General features: G+C 38.8%; 1 protein-coding gene and 1 long non-coding RNA gene across 6 annotated transcripts in view; one reads left to right on the top strand and one right to left on the bottom strand.

Moving 5' to 3' along the window:
* The window catches only part of cd6 (CD6 molecule), a 57,274-nt gene extending 33,214 nt beyond the window's left edge, over window positions 1-24,060 (bottom strand). For 3 of the 4 annotated variants that reach the window (XM_008115843.3, XM_008115844.3, XM_008115845.3), the window contains exon 1: window positions 23,071-24,060. In XM_008115843.3, the coding sequence (XP_008114050.2) occupies window positions 23,071-23,128 (58 nt within the window). In that variant the 5' untranslated portion in view covers window positions 23,129-24,060. The remainder of the gene's footprint in view (window positions 1-23,070) is intronic. The other variant, XM_008115846.3, reaches the window with a different exon arrangement.
* Window positions 205-23,076, top strand: LOC134295327 (uncharacterized). Of its 2 annotated transcripts, none has more exons than XR_010001870.1 (3): window positions 205-503; window positions 6,476-6,526; window positions 22,792-23,076. It is a non-coding gene; the product is annotated as an uncharacterized LOC134295327 (long non-coding RNA). The 2 variants fall into 2 exon arrangements; XR_010001871.1 differs by lacking the exon at window positions 22,792-23,076 and adding an exon at window positions 15,228-17,703.
* Window positions 24,061-24,355: the final 295 nt, after the last annotated feature.

Raw genomic sequence — 24,355 nt, 5'->3', positions numbered from 1 at the left:
GCAAACATAGCCAGGAAACGCAAAGCTAATGCAACATCTTTTCGAAGCAGCCTGACAACTAACCCCATTTGCTTCGGTGCAAACTAGGGCTGGAAAGAACATTCATTGCTATTCATTTTCTTGCCCAAAATAAATAGGTTTCCTGACATTCAGGAAAGCCAGTTGAGAAGAATAACAAAGACAAGAATTCTGAGCATTTTTCACACACTATTTGCACAATGCAACATGTTTTGGTAAATTAGTCTTTGCAAAAAAATTGTGTAGCTTTTGTACAAAATATTTTTTTTCTTGGTAATCCCCCTCCCCACCAGAGGTTTTATACACACGCTTTAGGTTTTCAGAAACATGTGAGCTGTTGTGCAAGAATTGTTTTTTTTTTTTTTTTACAACAGAACCAATTTGGCACCAAAAAAAAATCTCCATGGTGATTTGTAGAAACACAGAGCCCAGAAACAGCAGTACTTCCATGGATGTTTGTAGAAACAACCCTGTTTGTGGGCTTTGTGAGTAAATGTTTTTTTGTGTATTTTGTGTGGTGGGTATTTTGTGTGGTGGGTACAAAACTCCATTCCTGTGTGTATGTCTGTCCCAAATAATTTCTTGAAACACTTCAGAAAATGTGAATACTGCGTAAAAACTGCACAGAAAAATTGGATTTCTCGCAGTGGAAATTGTTTATTCTCATGAATAGACAAATATTAACATTTTTATTGCTGCCATAATACATGGAGCTGGAATCCTGTTGGTGCACTGAATTAGTGATTACACTGTTCTCTGAAAAAGGTGAAAGGGGCACACAAAATCTCACACCTCCAAGTAGCCTTTCCCCTCTTTTTCATGTTTCCAGTGCCTTGTGCCTTTTCCCTTATGCTGCTGTTATTTACACCAGTGTAATACAATGACCACTCCATTAGCATTGTTTAGCATTAGGATTCTGGCCCATAACTTTTATATCACAACAAGGTTTGTTTAACATCTTGGGCTTGGCCTAAAGGGAAGTGATGGGTGCTGAAGGCTCTGTTAAAATGTTCTTCCTCCAACCCACAATGGCTTCTGCTAAATGTTTCCTGCAGTGCTGCTTTTGTCCCCTTTGGCCATAACAGTGGACTACAGACTTTAGCTGAGCTATGCGATCTTTATGGTCATCTCTAAACCAACTCAGGCAACAATATATATTCATAAGTCAAATGAAATCTTGAATAATCTGCTCCTGAAGGTTAGTTCCTGGGGACTGTTGTCTTTCTTTGTTTTACCCTCAGATTCAATTATTCCATTTAACTGCACTCTTTCCAACTCGGCCTCATAGATATTACAAGCTTATAAAATGTTTTACAAGCCTGTTAGGGACAGGCAGAATAGAGTGGATAGAGATATAATGTCAGGGATGGTATGGAACAGAGCTCAGAAACATTACCGTTTTGGACTGCAGTTGTCAAAATTTCCCAGTGAGCCATCATGAGGAATTTTTGAGTTTTAGCTGAAAACAATAACATCTTCTTCTTGTAACTCAAAACAAAACGCATACCCCAAAAACAAGGCTGACATCCTGTTGAAGATACGCACACATGTAAATTCAGTATATATCGGTGTGTATATAAGTTCAATGCTCTTTGTGTGTGTGTGTGTGTGCGTGCATGTATGTGTGTGTGTGTGACTGTGCGCTTGAGGTTACTATAGGTTGAGAATCCCTGATCCAAAATACTAGGATTTGAAAATTTTTGGAATACCTGTATTTTTGTATTTGTACATAATGAGACATCTTGAGGAGGGACCTATGTTAAAACATAAATCTCATGCATGTTTCATATACACCTTCCACACATAGCCTGAAGGTAATTTTATGTAATAATAATAATAATAATAATAATAATAATAATAATAATAATAACTTTATTCCTATATCCTGCTCCATCTCCCTGAAGGGACTCAGGGCGACTTACATGGGGACATAATAAGGAATTTTGTGCATGAAGCAGTTTGTGAAGATTGAACCATCATAAAGCAAAGGTGTCATCGTCTCATGTAAACAATTTCGAATTTTGGAATTTGTAATGCTCAACAAAAGATCCCACTATTTTACTGCAGTAGCCACCTCCTTGAAGTTATTTATTGACTAGTGGAGGGAATTGGATATGTGTTTGGCTATGTCTATAATCATTGTTTAACCAAGAGAACCCCAGATGACCCTAGCTGAAAGTTGTCGGTGTCCACTTATCAAAAAATAGCCAGATCCTTCTTCAATCCCCCTCTTGCTCTCGCTCAACCACTAAATAGCCATGAGAGGGGCCTAAACAGTGAATCTAGGGGGGTTGTAAGAAGGGATGCACCTTTGTTCTGCCTCCAGAACTTTTATGTTACACTTTGCAAAAAAGGATCAGAACAAAGTAGTGTGAGGAAACATTTTTTTTTCTTTCCAGCACTTCACATCCCTAAATGGACTAGAGCATCTTTCTATTAGACAAAGAAGACAAATCCTCTTTCCTCCAGAAGCCCAGTCAGTTTCTCTGCTGAGAGCTCCATCCCTGTTCTGTCAATCTATTTGCTAACCTGCATGGTGTTCCTCATTGCCTGTCGCCATCAGCAGACCCAAGCTTCAATACAGGGTTTTTAAAATATCTGATTCCTAATCCTTAGCCTCCCATTTTTAATATTTTATGCAGTATATTGATTTTTATGACTGTTTTACTGACGTTGATGTCTTATCGATGTGAAAAATTGTTTTTATTGTTTTATCGCTGTTATTGTATTTTTATGTCGGGCATGGCCCCATATAAGCTGCTCCGAGTCCCTCCGGGGAGATGGGGCGGGGTATAAAAATAAAGTTATTATTATTATTATTATTATTATTATTATTATTATTATTATTATTATTATTATTAGCTCACTGAATTCAACATTGATTCTTTCAGCAGAAGGATCAATTGAAGATTTTCTATATTGAACCCATAGGTTGGAGAGTGACAAAGGCAGGAAAGCCACCTACCCTCACCCTATGGATTGTTCCTGAAGGAAAGGCACTTTTCAAATTCCTGTGTTAAATGAATCATGAGCTATACCTTTAAATAAGACTGCAATTAAAATCATGCTTACTTGAAAATGGACTTTGTAAAAATCAATAGAACTTTATTTAGAGAAAATGCATTTAACATAGGAATATCAATCTGAAATATACTGTTAGTTCTCTAAACAGAAATCGAACATGTGTGGCACAAAGCTACATACAAACACTGAAATGTATGTTTCTTTTCTTTCCTCCCTCCTCCTCTACTTCTAATACTTGCAGAATTGTTCTGGTGATCGTGCTGACAAAATTATATCCAAGAGCATCGCATTTTTTAAAATGCTCAAAATATACTACTAGAATCAGGAAGGAGTAAAAAATTTCAGGCAGTGTAATCAGTGCCAGACAACTTTTCACAATGAACATTACAAATTAGTATCCATGTTTCATCTTTGATTGGCCAATGTATCAGTTAAACACACTGGTTGATATTAACTATTTGATTGTTATTCATACCATTTTTATGGACACTATAAAAGGCAAAGGTTTTCCCCTGACATTAAGTCTAGTCGTATCCGACTCTGGGGGTTGGTGCTCATCTTCATATCTAAGTCGAAGATCCAACGTTGTATGTAGACGTCTCCAAGGTCATGTGGTCGGCATGACTGCATGGAGCACTGTTACTTTCCCCCTGGTACAGTAGTCTCACTTATCCAACATAAACGGGCCGGCGGAACGTTGGATAAGCGAATATGTTGGATAATAAGGAGAGATTAAAGAGAAGCCTATTAAACATCAAATTAGGTTATGATTTTACAAATTAAGCACCAAAACATCATGTTATACAACAAATTTGACAGAAAAAGTAGTTCAATAGGCAGTAATGCTACATAATAATTACTGTATTTTCAAATTTAGCACCAAAATATCATGATGTATTGAAAACATTGACTGCAAAAATGCGTTGGATAATCCAGAACACTGGATAAGCGAATGTTGGATAAGTGAGACTCTACTGTACCTACTGATCTATTCACATTTGCAAATTTTTGAACTGCTACATTGGCAGAAGCTGGGGCTAACAGCAGGAGATCATCCCAGTCTCTGGATTTGAACCACCAACCTTTCGATCAGCAAGTTCAGCAGCTCAGCAGTTTGACCAGCTGTGCCACTGGGGGGCCACACATGGACACTGTAAAAACTATAAAAACCATCCAAAAATCTTCATGTGTTGTACTGATCAGACAAGGAAGGACTATTTAAACCAGGGGTCCCCAAACTAAGGCCCGGGGGCCGGATGCGGCCCTCCAAGGTCATTTACCTGGCCCCCACCCTCAGTTTTAGACTTAGGCTCCCCCAAAGTCTGAAATGACTTTAAGACACACAACAACAACAATCCTACTTAACTTGACTATCTCATTGGCCAGAAGCAGGCCCACACTTCCCATTGAAATCCTGATAGGTTTACAGTATGTTGGTTAAAATTGTTGTTATTTTTAAACATTGCATTGTTCTTTCATTTACTAATATAGTGCTATGGTAATAATATAATATATTGTGTATACATATGGATAATAATATTATAATGTAATACAATATAATATTTATTTATTTATTTATTTATTTATTACAGTCTTTCTACCCCACCCTTCTCACCCAATAGGGGACTCAGAGCGGCTAATAATAATGATACAATATAATAATATTGTATAATATAATAATATTAATTATATCTTATATATTAAATGTAATAATACAGTAGAGTCTCACTTATCCAAGCTAAACGGGCCGGCAGAAGCTTGGATAAGTGAATATCTTGGATAATAAGGAGGGATTAAGGAAAAGCTTATCAAACATCAAATTAGGTTATGATTTTACAAATTAAGCACCAAAACATCATGTTTTACAACAAATTTGACAGAAAAAGCAGTTCAATACGCAGTAATGTTATGTTGTAATTACTGTATTTACGAATTTAGCACCAAAATATCACGATATATTGAAAATATTGAATACAAAAATGGCTTGGATAATCCAGAAGCTTGGATAAGTGAGGCTTGGATAAGTGAGACTCTACTGTACTAATAATATTATGGTATATTGGTATGGTGCTATATAGTAATATATAATTCTAATATTGTGCTATGCTAATAATATAATATATTGTATGTACATACAACTTGTAAGCTGCTCTAAGTCCCCTTCGGCGTGAGAGAGGGTGGGTATAAATGTAGCAAATAAATAAATAAATAATTGTTGTTGGGGGGCTTTTTGCACAACAAATAAGACATGTGTAGTGTGCATAGGAGTTTGTTCATATATTTTTTTCAAATGATAATTCGGCCCCTCAACAATCTGAGGGACCATGAACCGGCCCTCCACTTAAAAAGTTTGAGGACCCCTGATTTAAACCATACATGTAAGATAAACAAAAATTTGAAAAGTTGTTTTGTACAAACAAATTTCATAAATTTAAGATTGCAATAGGCTGAAGAGGGGTGGAGTCTACAAAATCTTATGGCTAATTGTTGGGTGTCATTCTGGACTCCACAAGTCTCCAGTCCCCAATGAGTAGCTAGATTAAGAAAACAGGATTAGAATGAGGGATTCCTTTCTCTATTCCTATGCATGCTTTTCTAGAAGGGGCTTTCTGTCTCTACTCCTCTCTTCCTGTTTGCTACTATCTCCTCCTCCATTTGTTGATGCAGAAATGTGATTTCTTTGAGGTATGAGGTAATTTCCTCTCTATTGCCATTTTGTTTGGGGCTAGGCTTTGACCACATGGTCGGCCTCCATTTTCCTTCCTCTTCTGCCTTTTGTCTCCTCCTCCATTCTCCAGGCAAGATGTAGCCGCATGCATATATTCTTTGATATTTTACTTTTTACCTTCTTTAGAATATGTTATTTAGAAAGTTAGTTAGCTCCAAGAACTTTTCTATTCAGAATGTATTTCTTTTACTTCAATAAATACTTTTGAACTTATATTTTTGACTCTGCAATCCTGTGCCATCCCAAGCAACATAGGCTTATCCTAGCTCATCACACATAAGTTTCTGCTGGTTGTGAAGTGTGCTTCTGGCACTCTGCTATATTTTTGGTGGAATCACCCTAAAAGAGGGTTACTTTGAGTCTAACTGCCCAATAGACTCCCAACACAAATAAAACTTGGCAGTTTTTAAGGCTCTCATAAGACTGACCATTTTTCCTGCAATAGAGTAATATGGCTATCGCTTTGAAAACTGGAAGAATTGTTGCATAATGATTAAAATGCTTCCTATTTCAAAATGTCTACCTTCCATCCAAGGAATTCTGGACATTGAAGACGCTCCACTCTTTGTGCCATCCCTCATGACCACCCTTTCAGAAGCACGAGAGGCTGCAGAGCCTACAATTGGGTCAAGTCATCCACTGAACTTCAAGGCTGAATAATGAATTGAACTTTAATCTATTCTCTCCTGACTTGTTACCCTACAGCACTGACTTCAACACTACCTTGACTCTCATGATAGCTGAACACCTTGGCAGGTAAGGACTCCCTTGACTGATGTCCTTGCCCTTTTCCAGAAATACTGTACAATCCATGTTGCAGGTTTGACTTTCTTAGATTTTATTTTTAAAACATTTCTCAAGGGATCCCCAGTGCAATTGTATGGTTGGCATCCAGTGGAAAATAACCATAGAGTTGTGCTAGAAGACCTAGAAATTCCTAAACGGGTGTTCTCTTAAAAGCCCAGCAAATGTAGATACAAGCCCCAACAAATGTAAAGAGGCAACTCTATTGGCAACCTCAAAAAAACAGAAAGCCAGTTGGTTATTGATGTCTATAAGGACCATGATGTTTCATACTGTTCCTCTTGCCTTCTGGTAGACATTAGAGGGAGCTGAAGTCTTCTGCCAGTACATATACACTGAGTACTTGGGACATGAACACTTCACTGCTCTCCCAATGCTGACTGTATTAAAAATTAAACTTTTAGCTATCCAGGTGTTAGGAGAAAAAAGCAGAGCTGGATGAAATAGAGAAAAGGATGTTGTAAAAAGAAGCTTTTATGTTAGAGGTCTTGTTAACTAAGATATGTTAATTTTGCAATAATTCTGTCTCAGTCTAGATCAATGAATACTACAATAAATCTTTTACATAGAAAACTACCAAAATTTCAAAGTAATTTCTACTTGGCAAGAATGTGAGTATCACTTTTTGTGATGATTTCATCGAATTATGCAATAAACCTTTTGCATAACGGCATTGTTTTGTACAAAGCCCATCCTTTTCTGCAAGAATCTCTGAAAAATCTTCAAAAAAGGCAACTTGAAATGGAGGGGGGTTGCAATTAACCTTCTGCTTCTAGGTTTGTGTCTAAAAATGAAAAGAATACCATTGTTCATCAAAGATTTAAACATTTTAAAATATTCTTTGCATTGCTACATGTCAGTGAGGTCACAGTCCTGCCCTGCGTAAATGTATTTGGGAGAAATTTGCCAAAGTAAAAAGTGGAGTAGCTCAATAAAAAAGTATAGAGGACACGACACTGAATTCTCTGAGAGTTCCCTTCAGATAATTTCCGAAAGGGGAATTATAGTCACCCAGTGGTTGCTGGACTACAGTTCACATTATCCCTGACATGCTACTTGGATAGGAGCAAGCCACATTGGCTGGGAGATTATGGATTATGGATGATTATGGATGTTCCTGTGGAATTCCCAAAATTGGAGAAAGCTGATCCACACAGTCATTCTTCACTGTGGTTTTTTTCTAGTTTATGGCTAGAAATTTTATATTTATATATATCAGACTTTATTCAAACCACAATACATGGGATCAGCGCTCAGAAGGCATGAACAATCGTAACGAATATTGTTTGCATTGACACATATTTCAGCGAAAACATATCCAGTGTGCTATGCAAGATATTGACAGATTTTTTTATTGAAAATGATTTTTCTCACAAGTCTTCTTGTAAGTTGTGCTGCTGGCTTAGAGATAAGATTTCACTAACAGTGGTGGGACCCACATAATGGAATTGGAAACCCCAAGATCTAAGGATGGTGCCAACTCTGCCTATCCGCATTGCAGCTTGAGTGATATCACTAGGGGACCGATCCATCAAGGCCTTGTTCATGTGCATCATCATGTCAAAGGAATACAAAATAATTGAAGCCTATGGAAATAGAGTCACATTAATATTTATACCAACATTCTGTGGCTATCTTCAGTGAGGAATGAATAGGGGGTTCCGATTTCCAGAGTTATTCCTCAATAGGGCACTTTCAATAGCAGCAATAATATTTTACAAAATTATTATTAAAGGCCATTCTGAAACAAACAGATGAAAAGATGTTTATCAGGACTGATTTACTGCTGGCATAGATCACTGAACAGTTGCTCTAATCCATTTCTCACATCACAAGTGACGGCATCTTCCCTTTCAATTGATTCACAGCTAGTAAATTGGATCACCGAGACTCAGATAATGGAGGATGTGCTGTATGTGCATCTTTGTATAAAGACACACAGCCAGGCACTAAAAGGCATGACAAAAGCAGGAGGAAGAGACCCCATTATTTTTCTCCCCTCTTTTGTTTATTATTTTTAATATCTTGCTTTCTTTCAATAATAATGCACAGGAAATGTGCCATAAAAATAGCAATAAAACAGCAGTCACAGAATCAAGACTGCACATCTGAAGAATCAGAAAGAAGCATATCAGCGGGGGAAAAGACTACCTAAAGCCAAGCTATAATTAATGTGTATCCACTGCATGGCTATCAGCCTCCTCCCAATAGACTCAAATCAAGGAAAAGCTTCATGAGAACCACCACTCCTCTTAATGTTCCTGCAGCAACAGCAAGAGTGTCCCTCTGGGCAGCTAAAGCAGGAAACCCCAACTGGATGCCCCCCCATGAGGGTCTCCCTCCAGGGACAAACCAAGAATGGGCAACTCAGAAGTCTTTGAACAGTCTGAGAAGTGGAGAGGGCAGATCAAAAGACAACCTGGCAAAATGGCACTACCTTGAAGATTCCTCCACCTTGTGCGATTGTGAAACAGAACAAACAACTCATCTGTATGCTTGCCCACGATGCCCTGCTTCATGAACAGAGAAAGAATTGTTGGTCGCTGTGATTGCTGCTTCCCATTTTTGGTCAAAAAGTATTTATCCGCTTATGTTCCCTTTATTTTTTATCAGTTTTATACTTATTTATGCAATGTTTTTGACTCAAAATAAATAAATGTGTATATATGTGCATGTGCCCATGCATTTAATATAGTTTTCACAGGCAAGGAATATCCATGGTGGTTTTGCCAGTTCCTCCCTCTGAAATAGACCCTTCAGCACCTGCTATTCATTAATGGTCTCCCATCCAAATACTAACCAGGGCTGATTTTGCTTTGTCTCCAAGATCAGACAGAATGTGGTGCCTTTAGTGTATTTGAGAATTAATCAGAATATTGCTACAAACAACAAGGACTTGTTTATTTCCCGAAATGTGGTGTTGGAAAGTCATTAGCCTTGGAACCAGAAAGCGACCCTGCTCCTATCTGAGATTTTGTATGCATCTACACTATAGAATTAATGCAGTTTGACACCACTTTAACTGCTACTGCTCAATGCTACGGAATCCTGGGAGTTGTAGTTTGGTGAGGCATCAGTACTATTCGTCAGACAAGCCTAAAGACCTTGTATTTATTATTTATTGATTGCAACATTTTTATCCCACCCTTCTCACCCCCGAGGGGGGGGGACTCAGGCAGCTTATAACCCGATATAAAACAGAATATATAAAACAGTTACAATACAACAACAATATTAAATTACATTAATTAAGTTAAAACATCCATATTAATAAACATTCAGAGGCGCATTCTGAGTCACAATCTAAGTCTGTCAGTTCTTTGTCATGAGTTCATAATCATTAATGCTGCATTTATCTCTCAAAAGCCTGGTCCCATAACCAAGTTTTCAGTTTTTTGCGAAAGTACAAGAGAGAGGGAGCCTGCCTGATCTCATTAGGGAGGGTGTTCCATAAACGGGGTGCCACTACGGGGTGCTGAAAAGGCCCCATCTCTCGTCCCCACGCTTGTAAAGCTACAACACCTGTGTACTATCACCTCATTTGTCTTGGTTATTATGTGTTTTATTGTATGCTATGTTTTATTTGCATTTTTTATTTGATTGTTGTACTATTGTTTTTTAACTCTAGATATCCGTTGTAACTGTTATATTTTGTTTCTATTTTGGGCATAGCCCCATGTTAACTGTCCTGAGTCCCTTCAGGGATATGGTGGCGGGATAGAAAAATAAAGTATTATTATTATTATTTAGCACTGAGCTATGACTGTTGAAGTGGTGTCAAACTGTGGTTATTTCTGCACTGATGGGACAGGGCTGCTCAAGTGATACTCTTCAACTGTCCTGATTTGGAAGGGACAGCTTCTATTAATCTTCTGTTGTCCCACTCTTTAAGCCTCTTTCAAAATGTCCCAATTTCTCTCTCAGTCCCACAACTTCACCCTCAACTTACTCCTATCAATGTAAACTGAGAACAAAGTGCACAATAGACTACAGTCAATTAGCTGAATGGGTGAACCTTGTCCTTCCCAGCAGGGTGAGGGGAAAACAAGCTGATGCAATCTCTCCTGGCTTGTGTGTTGTCCTGCCATCTTGTCCCTTCGGCATTAATAATGGGTCACATTATTATATGCCTTGGCCACATATCCTCATTTTCATTTGTGACATTTTGGAAGGTATGAGATGTTATGCAGATGGTACTTGTGTTTCCCTGTCTTTTGTATCTTCTGTGCAAAAGGCAAAGGGAGAGTGTGATCTGTGGACTGTACATATTCCCTCCTCTACAATGTGTTTAGACTCTGAGGGCCTCCAGCAGCCAAATTAATTTTGTGCAAGATCAAAATCTAGAGATTGCTTTTGACATTTTATATGTTGTTTTGCTCTTGTATAAGAAAATTAAATAAATGATTTACATCTCTCTAGATATATTGTTGAATCTCAACTGAGACAGAATCAAGGCAATTATTGTCACTCAATGCAATTACTGTCACTTGCAAAGAAGGCACTAAAATAGCCAAGGATGTTTGCTTTGCCATTAATCTTTCTGCTCTTTCTACACTGTTTATTGCCATTAGGAAGGAACAGGAAATGAAAGGAGTGACTCGTCTGCAGAAAGAATTATGATCTCATTATACACTAATAATATGCCAATTACTAACAGTGATCCATCTGTATTTGTTCACAAAATCCTACAGCTTATCCATAGCTAAAGCGACCTTCAATGCCAAAACATCAGAGAACTATAACTGGAAAATCCTTTTAAAATTAAATGGAGATTAGTATACATGCATATTTTATGTTGTTGATACTGTAAACATCATGATATTAACAAATAAAGCACCACAATGCCTTATGCTGCCAATCAAAAGAGCCTACCCTTCTAAAAAATTTTCATGTAAAGGCATAAAAAGAGAATCTGCACTGGGAAAATACAGGAAGGTAACAAGGGAAAGGCAATGATTTCCTATAAAATGTTGTGTTACACACTGAGAATTTCATCTAAAATGCCCTTCAAATGTTTTAAATGCATTAAGAAGCTTCATTGTAATTAAAAGTTAATTTCTCAGATAATGCAATATTTTCCCAATATTTATCCAGAAGATCACTTCTGAATTTCTCTCTCAACGAAAGGAATCCCCACAAGAGGAAGGGGCAATTTTTGGTGTATATTAGGGATATGCAATTTTTGGGAGAGGCAACTGCATTAGGAACCCATGCAGCCACTGGATGCACCAGAGTGGATTAAACCCTTGTGCTGGCAGGACTGATAACTTGAAGGTTGAGTTGCTAACCTGAAGGTTGCCGGTTCGAATCCAACCCGGGGTGACTGCAGATGAGCTCCCTCTATCAGCCCCAGCTCTGTCCGGGGACATGAGAGAGGCCTCCCACAAGGATGGTAAAAACATCAAAACAGCTCGGCTTCCCTGGGCAACGTCCTTGCAGACGGCCATTTTTCTCATACCAAAAGTAACTTGCATGAAAAGAAAAAACCTGGATGTTCAAAAAGGTATTCTCCCACTTTTCATTCAGTTCCCTTTTTAAAACAAGATGAGACCTTTGTTAAGGCTGCAGTACATTTGGTTACAGTGGAGATCTGGGAGGTGGGACACTGGACATCAGAGGGCAGGGAGACAGGCAGATTGACAGAAGTAAGGTAGGAAATTTCAGACCAGAAGCATCAAGTCTTTATTTATTTATTTATTTATTTATCTATATTAAAAAGAACTGTATCCCTGATGTCCTTGTGAAAACAGCAGAAGAGATTATTATTCCACAGCATGAAAAGCTGAATGCTGAATAAGGATAGATTAGCAGCTATTAAAAGATCAACCAATTCTTCGGAAGGCACTATGAAAAGAAGTAGAAACCATTGTAAAGCTCTATAATTATCCAATGTAAAGCTGAGCTTCATAATGGCCATTTTAATTGGCCTAAACAGCGTAAAGAGACTTTTGTCACTGAAAACATCAGAGCATTTACAGATCTATTGATGTTTCTTCTCTATGACTGTAATTCTGCCTTATAGCAAAAGTGCCAAAGAAAATCAATTAAGTCTACCAGCCTACCAGCTCTTTTTTCAAGCAAATGAAAATGAAAGGCTTTGTGACAAAAATATATTTATTCCCTTCTAAAGAATTAGGCATAGGCAAGTGAAAGTAAATAAAAGAGAAATAGGAAGCAGTGTATTGCAAGGAAAACCCACTTTTATAGTAATGAAAATAATTGTTCAACTTTTGGGTTTTCTGAATTGAAAATATATTTATACTGTATATATAATTCCAAAGTCTAATATGCACAAACCACTAATTTCTGTGTTCATGAGGGCCATTTTTTTCACCCAGCAGAGATCTACAAAAGCAAAATGTATTTGCCAGCACAATATAATCCTGTCATTGTTCATTTAGGTTTCTTGGCTGGCTAGGAGTGGCAGCGTTGACACCCCAACGGAGCAGATGTGCCTCTGTCTGTCTAGACATTCGGCATGAACATATTGAATCTAGGGCTGGTCCAGCCATATTTACACTGGGCTCAACTGGTCGGCATAGATGAGCCCTATTGTGGATATGCCTTTGAATTCTGTCACCAAAGAAAAAGGGTTGTTAGCTAAAGAAAGTTTGAAATGCAAGACCAGGAAGCCAAATATAAACAGGCTTGAAATAATCAATGCTACATCATTAAAGGTTTGAAAGATTCAGACAATTTTAAAGAAAGAGAGTCCATTCTGAGATGCTGTGGGCAGCTGCCTCAGTTGTTCTAGCTGTAAGCACAATTGCTGGTGCCAAAAGAAAAGGCTGATTTCACGAATCAGGTCACAGTGTCCATGGCTTTCCATTGCATGCGTGGATATTCTGCACGGGCCACTTAGCCCAAGCAATAGGGCTCCATCTCTGCTTTTTCACAGTCAAATAGACCTTATTCTTGACACTGGCTTATTTTGAACTAAACACTTTTATCTCTCTCCACTCAAAAACCTTCTACTTCCCTAAAAGGCTAAACTCCTGGAGGCGTCTGTCATTTTAATCTCAATCTCTTTCATCCCAACCTGAATATCTTCCTGCTATCAGCTTTATTTAACCTAAAAGTCCCATCTTTATCACAGAGTAGGAAGCAAACAGACTTTGCATGATATGGATTCTCCCCTGCCCGTAAGCACTTCTATGCTTATCATCATCCGGAGTCAGAGAGTCTATATTTTTTACTTTGTTGCCATTTCAGAAGATTTATTCCAATGGATAAACGCAGGTTGCTTCCACTATGATAAGGACATAGTGATATTCTTTAGATTAAAGCATACAGATTTATCTGCCAGTGTGATGCAGTTTCAAAGAAAGTTTGAATCCTGCATGTCCTTTTGGTGTGTGCTGTGATTCTTAAGCAGGCTGCATCTATCAAGATGAACTCATAGCATTTTGAGAACGGGTGACAACTTTCTGCAAATGGCTTCACACTGGTTTGCTACAGACCTGCTGGGGAAGATTTCCTAGCACACCACAATCAGGTCTTTCTGTTATCTTGCTGAAATTTCCCTTGTTAGTACTGCCCTGTCAAGATTTACTGCTATCCCTAAAGCATTGACTTTAAGTCCTTTCACAGCAGTGCATGTTCTATAATCCATTAGAGAATGACCTATGTGATCTCAATTCAGGCCTTTAGTTGGTCTAAAGGGTAGAGCTCAACTACAAAACAACACAAAGCAAATGCAAATAATGTGAGACGGGGCCCCTGAAAGAAATTAAAGAGACCCTTCAATTTTTCCAAATTCTGGATGACAAACTCAGCTACCTGGGCGACACAGAGAGAAAAACAAAAGGATTGAAAATGTACTGAAACAGTTCAGACTGTTGACATGGGCTGGATGCTATTTTTGAATGCTAGACCATGATTAAAAACAGCACCCCTCTGAGAGTACGAAACTGACCCATCAGGAGTAATATTTCAATTCCAGCTTTCCTCTTGCTAATATTCTATTTGTGGATACATTCCAAAGGATAGTTTTTACCTAAGGGTGGATTAAAAATGTGAGTCACAAACCTGTCACCCAATGTAATTTCACTGACATTGGTGTCAATGGCATGACAGCAGCCAATGCAGTGGTAGAATAAAATGGCCATTGGCACCACAGTGAAGAAAAGGAGCAGCACTGGTTGTCAGCTCTGTAAAGACAGAAGGCTCCCTGTGACCTGGCAGGGCAGCTTTATTTGAGAATGCAGATAGGTTTATTTCCAATTCCCTTGCTGGCTCTGTACACCACTCCAAACAGTACCCTACATTGTTGCACTGGGCATTACCTCCAGCATAAGTCGTCAAAGAGATCGGGGCATGATTTTCCACCTGAATTCAGAGACAGCACACCAGGGAGGCAGAGTGAAGCAATTGAGTTGCCTCAAATGGCAGATGCTGGGGCTGGGCAGGTAATTCCGTTTACGGTAAATTGCTCAGTGTCTCATGTAACCTTCAGAGACAGTGGAGGACTTTGTCCTGTTAACAGTATTGGAATGAACCCAGAGTGGAAAATTCCAGATTGGTCCTGGGATGGTTTTTACCACCAGCCTCAGGGTGCTGTGGAGGTGAGAAGGAGTCCTGACTGTTCAGTGGCACCAACGCCAGTTTGGCACCAGCAGGCAGCTACCCTTATGACCCTCTCCTATTTTTGTAGCAGTGGCTGCTGGGCAAGAAATGGCTAGTGGCAGTCACTCACACCTGGAGTGAAGTTGGCTGGAGCATCAAAGGACAAAGGAAGGGGAAAAGGAGGAATTGCCCACTCCTTTCCCGCCACTATGATGATAGGGGAAGTGCTCCAAACTGTGAGTCGCAACACATTAGTGTGTTGGTTGCAGTGTGTAGATGTGTCGCATGAACGCAACAAAAAACCTCAGAGTCTATGTGAAATAAGCAATATCAACTTGCATGCATTTTTATGAAGCAGGGGCTGATTAGTAATAGTAATGTTGTTAATATTAGTATTAATAACAAAAATCTTGGAAATGTATATTACTATCTTACAAATAACATATTTTAAAAAATATAAATGAAAGGTTTTCATGAGATATGTTGTATCCCCATAGAAGAGGTAAAGGTAAAGGTTTTCCCATGACATTAAGTCTAGTCATGTCCGACTCTGGGGGTTGGTGTTCATCTCAATTTCTAAGCTGAAGAGCCGGCGTTGTCTGTAGACATCTCCTAGGTCATGTGGCCAGCATGACTGCTGTGAGCACCATTACCTTCCCACTGGAGCGGTACCTGTTGATCTACTCACATTTGCATGTTTTCGAACTACGTACTTGGTTGGCAAAAGCTGGGGCTAACAGCAGGAGCTCACCCCGCTCCCCGGATTCAAACTGCCAACCTTTGGTCAGCACATTCATCAGCTCAGAGGTTTTACTTGCCACCAGGGGCTCCTGTTGTATCCTCATACATTTCATTATTAGAATTTTTGTATGTCCATCTCTGTTATAAGGGGTTGGTTTAAACTCCAGTTTGCTAGTACAATTGATTTACTGTGTCACAAAATGATGCATGTCTAAAAAGAGTGTAACCAACATAAAATGTTTGGAAAGCTCTGCTATAGTTGCAGATATTTCCCCCATTCAGGTTGGCCAGTTGCACACTCCATATTCATGGACTATAATTCAATCAAACACAAAAATACTTTAGGAGAGGAGACACAATAAACAAAAACAATGTCAGGAGAGAATCTGTATCCTTAGTGTGGGCCAAGTTTGAATAAACAGAAGGAGTTCAAGGATACAGATGGTTTCCTGCCATTGTTTCACCTCTTTTAGGGCCAAATTAACCCATACATGAAATGGGTGGATGAGTTTCATGTGTCTGTTCTTTCTAATTTAAAGAGCAGCCATAGGGAGCTGCAAAGAGGGCTGATAAGAACTGGAACTACAGGGTGAGAGGATAAGTTACTGGCACCAATGAAAGACTCACTTGCTGGGTAAACCTTTTTTTTAAAGGCCTTAGCACAGAAAAAAGCCCCTTCCCTATGTGGAACAGTTCATCTCGAGTTGCTATTTTTTAAAAAAGTGCACTCACACGTTTAGTACTTTGCATCTTCAATATGAATGTGTGAATCTCTTCATTTAGTTGAGGTTCCACTGATTCCAAACTTGCCAGATTTGTTAGTATTATTAGTATTTTATCTACGTGGATCTTTTCATGTGTTCCTAACTGCATTCCTCAGAATTCACATAGTTTTTGTAGCTTCTTTTTCTTTTCTTTTCTTTTTTTTGGATCTTGTGAATTACCCTGCTAGCTCAGAAATGTTCAAACTTCTAACTTCAAATTGCAGCCAGGTTCTCATTTGGGTTCAATAAATGTGACCTGGGTAATTCCACATAAAAATGTAACATAGGCCAATGATCGGGGTTTTTTTCAATATGGTAGTTTTTAAAAAGTATTTTTGAGTGCCAAATGTACAAAACACAAAATTGTCACAACACAATTCTATCTCCGATTCTACACTTTTATTAATTAAGTCGCTGATTAAGTTTGGATGCTGATCTTCCAGTGCTATTTCTTTGGTGCTTTTGAATGTTTTTTTGTGTTTCACGTTGAAAAATTAAAGTGTTTTGAAAGACTTTTCTTGTTGTTTGGTCTTCACAGACATTTACGGATCCACCACTTACGGATCCATTGGCTACCTCTAGTAAATAATCATTCTTGGCCACGACTGCCTATGATGATGACGTTTGCTCTTTATCCGCAAAGAAATTTTACTCAGTCACATATTACAAAGTAAAAATAAAAATATCAGAGGACAATTCAGTGTAGCATTTATTTGGCCATATCTTCATAGGTGTTTGGGCAAATTTTGGGGGGACTGAGATTATTTACCTCAATTGTGATTGAATCTGACTATTTTTCTCAGGGAAGTTACTTGACGGCAACTCAGGGAAAACAAAACCAACAACGTTTGAGCAGTTGAGCAATGGGGCTCTGTTAACAGCTTTTGCTGTTGCATTAATTAAAATGCTGATTTAAAAAAACCAAAACAAAGAGACTTGAGCAAAATAATGTTGCCATAGGGTACTAAATAATAAAAGCAACCAAGCACATTTTAAAATTAAACAATATTCAATTCATATTGGTGGCAGCAACTTCATTTGTAGGCTTTAAAAAGCCCATAATAATTATATGCTACTGTAGCATATTGGCCTATCTTCCTGCAGCAAAACATACTCTTGCTGTTAATATTCATATTTGAAAGAAAGAATTTTTCATTTCCTTGTCTCATCTCCCCTGTGGCCTCGGTCTTTGGAAATGCTGCAAAAGATTGCACAGGCAGTTTCAAAGATAGATCAAGTATCTCTCAGCCTCAATCCTTTCTCAGACAAGATGCGTAATAAGTGGACGACAACCTTCAACACAGGAAACAAACCAAATGCAGTCCATCAGCCAATTGATGGTACAGTAGAGCCTCACTTATCTAAGCCTCGCTTATCCAAGCCTCTGGATTATCCAAGCCATTTTTGTAGTCAATGTTTTCAATATATCGTGATATTTTGGTGCTAAATTCGTAAATACAGTAATTACAACATAACATTACTGCGTATTGAACTACTTTTTCTGTCAAATTTGTTGTATAACATGATGTTTTGGTGCTTAATTTGTAAAATCATAACCTAATTCGCTCGCTCGCTCGCTCCCGCCTCCGTCACAAGGGGACGAGAGAGGGGGCCTTCTCCGTGGTGGCCCCCCGGCTCTGGAACTCGCTCCGCAGAGAAATCAGGCAAGCCCCCACCCTGGTAGCATTCAGAAAGAGCTTGAAAACCTGGCTCTTTACTCAGGCCTTTAGATAAAGATTGCTCATCCCCATAACAATCTGTATCTGTGATCATTCTTGTACCGGTTTGCACTTTTTACCTTTGTCAACTTGATATAGACACAGGGTCTATTCTCATCCCAATTTGCACTTTCAAGAATTTGCAGCACTTTATCAGTCATGTCGTGTTTACAATATTTATATGGTGCACCTTACCCAGTCTACTTTTACAACCTCTCCGTTTTAATCCATGTTTTTATTAGTTCTTGTCATTTGTTTTTATTGGCTAATGCTTAAATTTTATAATTGTGCATGTTTTTTGTCTATTGTGTTTTATATTGCTATTGTTTTTATTCGAGCTTGGCCCTATGTAAGCCACCCTGAGTCCCCTTTGGGGAGATAGAGGTGGGGTATAAAAATAAAGTTGTTGTTGTTGTTGTTGTTGTTGTTGTTGTTATTATTATTATTATTATTATTATTATTATTATTATTTAATAGGCTTTTCCTTAATCCCTCCTTATTATCCAAGATATTCACTTATCCAAATTTCTGCTGGCCCATTTAGCTTGGATAAGTAAGCCTCTACTGTATATCCATTAGGGAATCTTTCTAGACTTTTTGGTTGGTCTGCATTCCTGGTACAGGTTGCGTGTCCCATATGCAAAATGCTTGGGACCAGAATTGTTTGGGATTTTGGAATACCCGCATTTGCATATATCTTCATAATGGAAATTATACCCAAGTCTAAACATGAAATTCAGTTATGTTTCATATACACCTTACACACAGGTAAAGGTAAAGGTAAAGATTTCCCCCTGACATTAAGCCTGGTTGTGTTCGACTCTGAGGGTTGGTGCTCATCTCCATTTCTAAGCCAAAGAGCCCGCGTTGTCCATAGAGGCCTTCAAGGTCATGTGGCCGGCATGACTGCATGGAGTGCCGTTACCTTCCTGAAGAAGCGATACCTATTGATCTACTCACATTTGCATGTTTTTGAACTGTTAGGTTGACAGAAGCTGGGGCTAATAGCGTAGGACTGAATTCACTAACTGCAAAATGATCTTTTTTGTTGCTGTTGCCTTTTGTGATCAGGATCACAACATCAAAAAGTGGCACAGTGATGGAGACAGGATCAGATTAGGACCATATCGCATTGTGTTCCCATTGCAGTCCCATTGAGAATTTCACCCCCTGTGCCTGCATCATAGCACAAAAACTCAAATTGATGTGCCAGATAGTTAATGCAAGTCACAACAGCTGAGGAAGGGTCAGAGACCTACTTCTGACTGGAACAGCCACAGGCCAAAAAGGGCAACGTTCTTCTCCCCATGTACCAGGGTTGCATTGTAATGAGGGGGGGGGGGATGCAAATGTGAGCATTGCCCTAAAATTAAGAATTCTGCCCACCAATGAAATTGTCCCCCAGTTCCCAATTTTCTAGCATTGCAAATGAGCAGCATAGTTGAGACATTCAAAGAAAAATATATGGTAGAATCCTGCAAAATAAACTTGTACAGGGAAGCCTTTCCATGTGTGTACAATTTGTATGCTGCAGGGCTGATATTTGGTGCATCTATAGTTCTGTGCAAATTCATTCTCAAATTTGACACATATGCTGACACCAAACAGGTATTTAATGAAAGCAAATTTACTTCTCCTTCCTTTTGAAAGTAACATGTTTGAAGGAATTTCAAGTGGGCAATTTCTCTACAATTTTGGAAGGAGAGCATGTCTCATTAGACTTTATAACAGTTCACATCACTGGAGTAGGATGACTTGAATGATATGTCTTTACTTTTTAGTCAATATTATTTAATTTTCACATGTGCAAGGATATTTTTTTGCTTTTTTGATAGTTAAGCAACACACCTCTTAATTAGAACACTTTCATTGGGGGTATTTTTGTCACTACTCATGGAAACTTGTGCTCAAAGCCTGATCCTATCATCAATATTTGTCTCTGCCTACAATCACACAGGCACACACACATGTACTGAGAAATGTCTCGCTAAACTTTTGGGTGCAATTCAAATATTCTTCTCATTTGCCATTACATGCAGAATATTTGTTAATTTTTGAAATCTACTATGCAGTGTGAAACCATTTAACCAACATCATGTCTAGTTCGACACTCAGTGAAAACACAACTCTTAACTATGTGCCTAAACTGATCTCCAGGTGCATTCCATCTCTACATAATGATCGCTAACAGATTATCACTGAAAATTCAATATCAAGAAAAAGAAATAAAAGGGCTAATTCCCTGAATGCCAGAGAATTAGATTTGAAACATCCAAACTGAACAGAGGTATAATGCACAGAATCCAAGATCACGCCTTTCACTCACACAGAATTTATCTGCAGATAGGGTTATATCTCTGTATGCAGAATGGCTAGCATTGTTATGGCCACATCATGAGATCCACTGGAAAAGTTCACTGTTTTGACTGTTTATCTCACTGCATGTCAGAGTTTTATTTCACAAGCTCTACAGCACAACGCAATAATCTGAAGAAGAATATGGAGGAGGAGGACTAACGTAAAGCTAACTCAACATATTGTATTGCCTGAAGTGAAACACCAGTTGATATTCTCTATCATCAGTACTCATTTCATGTACAGAAGGATTGGATTGTCTGTTGAATTTTACTTCGATACTAGCAGTAGGATAATGTCCTTCATTACACCTGAGCCAAGAGCCCCCAGTGGTGCAGTGGATTAAGCTGCTGAGCTGCTGAACTTGTTGACCGAAAGGTTCGCGGTTCAAATCCAAAGAGTGGGGTGACCTCCCGCTGTTAGCCCCAGATTCTGCCAACCTAGCAATTCAAAAACATGCAGATGTGAGTAGATCAATAGGTACCGCTCCAGTGGGGAGGTAAAGGCGCTTCATGCAGTCATGCTGGCCACATGACCTTGGAGGTGTCTACGGACAACGCCGGCTCTTCAGCTTAGAAATGGAGATGAGCACCAACCCCCAGAATCGGACACGACTAGACTTAATGTCAGGGGAAACCCTTTACCTTTACCTTACACCTGAGCTAACGGACTAGGTAAAAGAGGCAAAAGGCAGACTGGGTGGGACACACATTTCTATCCTCAAAAAGAAGGAAATAGTTGGGGAGGGGACTACTCAGAAAAAATGATAGATGAGCTGTTACCAACCCCCAACCCACCCACCCCCACACACACTCCTCAACATTTGCCACCTGAGAGAGCAGATAATGGTAGCACCAACCCTGATCCAATGAAACAGCACCAATGAATGCATCAACACCAGGGCTCTTTTATACTTAAGATGCAACAGCAAGCTGTGTTCTGCTCTACCACATCTAGGTAACCAAGGTTGACCATGTTATTATTTCTGTGCTACACAAAATATAATAATAAAATAAATTGACAGATTGGTGGCCATTTACAACACCCAAAGCCTGCTGTTCAGGGCCATGTAATGATTGAGCTGTTCTTGCATCAACCACAAAACACTAAAAAACAAAAACAAAAAACGAATCTCAACTTGGTACCTAAAATAGAATAACATGTATTTGTGTAAACACATCTGAGGAAAGTATTCTATCTGAACACTAAAAAATCTTCATGTCCTGCAGACAGACATCTGACACACAGCATTTGGTATTACATGAAATACCTCGATGTGATGCCGGTGCTGTAAACATGCTAGTCATAAGTATCGGTGAAATATACTTGTGTTTCCTCTGGAACATCACCATGTTTTTCTTAAAGTGTTCACTCATCTGTTCCTGCCTACTTTTGCTTGTGGTGAGAAGACTTGGAGCTAAATCCAATTACAGCTACTGCAAACCGTTTGAATCTATGGAACTTACACAAGTATTTACTCAAATTTCCCTTTAATTAACTGGGTATTTGCCAGTTGGGATGAGCAAGTGGACTGAAGCTTTTATCTTATTATAATCTTCTCATAGGGCTCAGTTTGTTTGCAATACTTTTTCTGGGACTCAAGGCAGCATACAAAAATTAAAACAGATACAGTGTTCCCTCACTTATTGCGGGGGTTAGGTTCCAGGACCACCCGCAATAAGTGAAAATCCGCAAAGTAGGGACACTATATTTATTTTAATATTTATACATTATTTTAGTAATTATACACTATTTTAAGTCTCTATCAACCAATGGGTGTTGATAAATCGCCTCCTTCTCTTCCCGTTGCCGCTTGGGCTCCTTTTCTCTCTCTTTGGCTTCTCCTTCCTCCCTTCCTTAGGCTGTAAATTTTAATTTTTTATGATTTATAATAGTTTTTAGAGTTTATTGAAAAACCGCAAAACAGTGAATCCACAAAAAGTAAACTGCGAAGTAGTGTGGGTACACTGTACAACTAAACATTTACAATATATGCTGTTTATAAGTTCTGCCTGCTATTTTCTGGCTGGGAGAATAAACACTCCTGTATGGTATCCTTTTGTTTTGTGAATAGAAAGAAGAGAATAGAGAAAGGATCACACCAAGCTTCAGGTGCTGTAAGAAATTGGCATGAGCTTCAAAAATGCATCTTAAGCCAGGATTTCATTGATCACATAAGAATGGTCCAAAAGAGAGTTGCTTTGAATAATGGCTAGGCAGAAAAAAGGAACACTGAAGAAATACATCTCATCCAAAAGACTTTGAGAAAAAACGGAGTAGAGAAGGAAGACATCACTTGAATGGACAGAAATGGAGGAACAGAACTGAGCAAAAATGGAGACTGAAGGGGTACCTTTTCTGACCGCCACAACGGACAGGGCCATGAGAAGCACATCCAGGAGGTTCACCATCACCACTGTCTCTCACAAGAGTGCTCAACAACAATGATCTTCAGAATTGGGGTAAGGCAAAAGCCCAGCACTTTCTTCATCTCATTCTCCTGACGTTGAGACTAGTTTCCATACAGTAGTTTCTCTCATATGCTTGTGGTTTCAGTCACCAGGAAACAGTTGGTTTGCTCAAAGTCCTGATGGTAACTCAAAAGTGTTGAAAAGTTTACTGTGATGAAAGAATGGTCCTTGAGGTGGTGGCCGTGGCAGCTGTGTTGGTGGTAGGAGAAACAAAATTACATCTAATTGATAATAGCTACATGGCACACATTGAGCACCAAGATTTCCACCATGACACATACTGCAATTATAACACGAAGGATAAAGACATTTGAAATTCTACTTAATTATTTGTCTCAGTAATATGTCCTTCTGGAGTTAATTTTTCTCTTCTTGTTTTGCCGTCATAATCTACATATTATTTCTTCCTTGGAAGGCTTAGCCTTTGGTGGAAACACTTGATGCCAGTAATTATAATTACTATCTCTACACATTTTCATCTTTGAAGCAGATATTTCCACCAGCGTTATGGCACCAGAATAACAATCTCAGTATCCTGATATTTACTTTGCACTAGTTACATTTGTAAAATTCAACAGAAACTGTTGGGGATTTTTTTGGCTGAAGAAGAAGATGGTTTGAAGAAAAGTATATAATTTTGGGTGTTGTTGTCATCATCACTGCCTTCTGCTTGATTTTGGAATGCTGGACAGTGCCTTCCTTAAGATTGATCCTTCAGCACAGAAGAAGTAATGTCAATCCGCTCCGTCCTTCTCATCAAGCTCTTTGTTACATGCCACAATCTTCCCACTGGGCCGCACATACAGAGTACAGTGCAATCCACAGTACTGTTGTTTATAGTCTGGTGCTCTAGCCACATAAACTAGAGAGAGCAATAAAAAAATATATATAACAGATAAAATGTGTCACCACATGCGTTGCAATATGACATCTGTCTCTAGTCCTGACCTTGGCACAAAAGAAACCTTCTTACACATCCCATGAAGCTTTGAAATGCTGCCCTCCAATGGAAAGTAGTAAATACTACAGAAATATATAGATGACCTGGGTCATAAGGTTGACATAATATGGAAGATCAAATGTCCTCAAGTGGTGTTCACAGACATAGCTAGCCTTCCTTTTGACCCAAGGGCAAAAGAAAGCCATGTAAGCTTCTTAAAATCAATG

This window comes from Anolis carolinensis, chromosome 1 (genome assembly GCF_035594765.1).
Source record: "Anolis carolinensis isolate JA03-04 chromosome 1, rAnoCar3.1.pri, whole genome shotgun sequence".
Classification (NCBI taxonomy): domain Eukaryota; kingdom Metazoa; phylum Chordata; class Lepidosauria; order Squamata; family Dactyloidae; genus Anolis; species Anolis carolinensis.
Note: the sequence above shows the minus strand (reverse complement) of the source record. Positions and strands in the feature narration are given on the sequence as shown.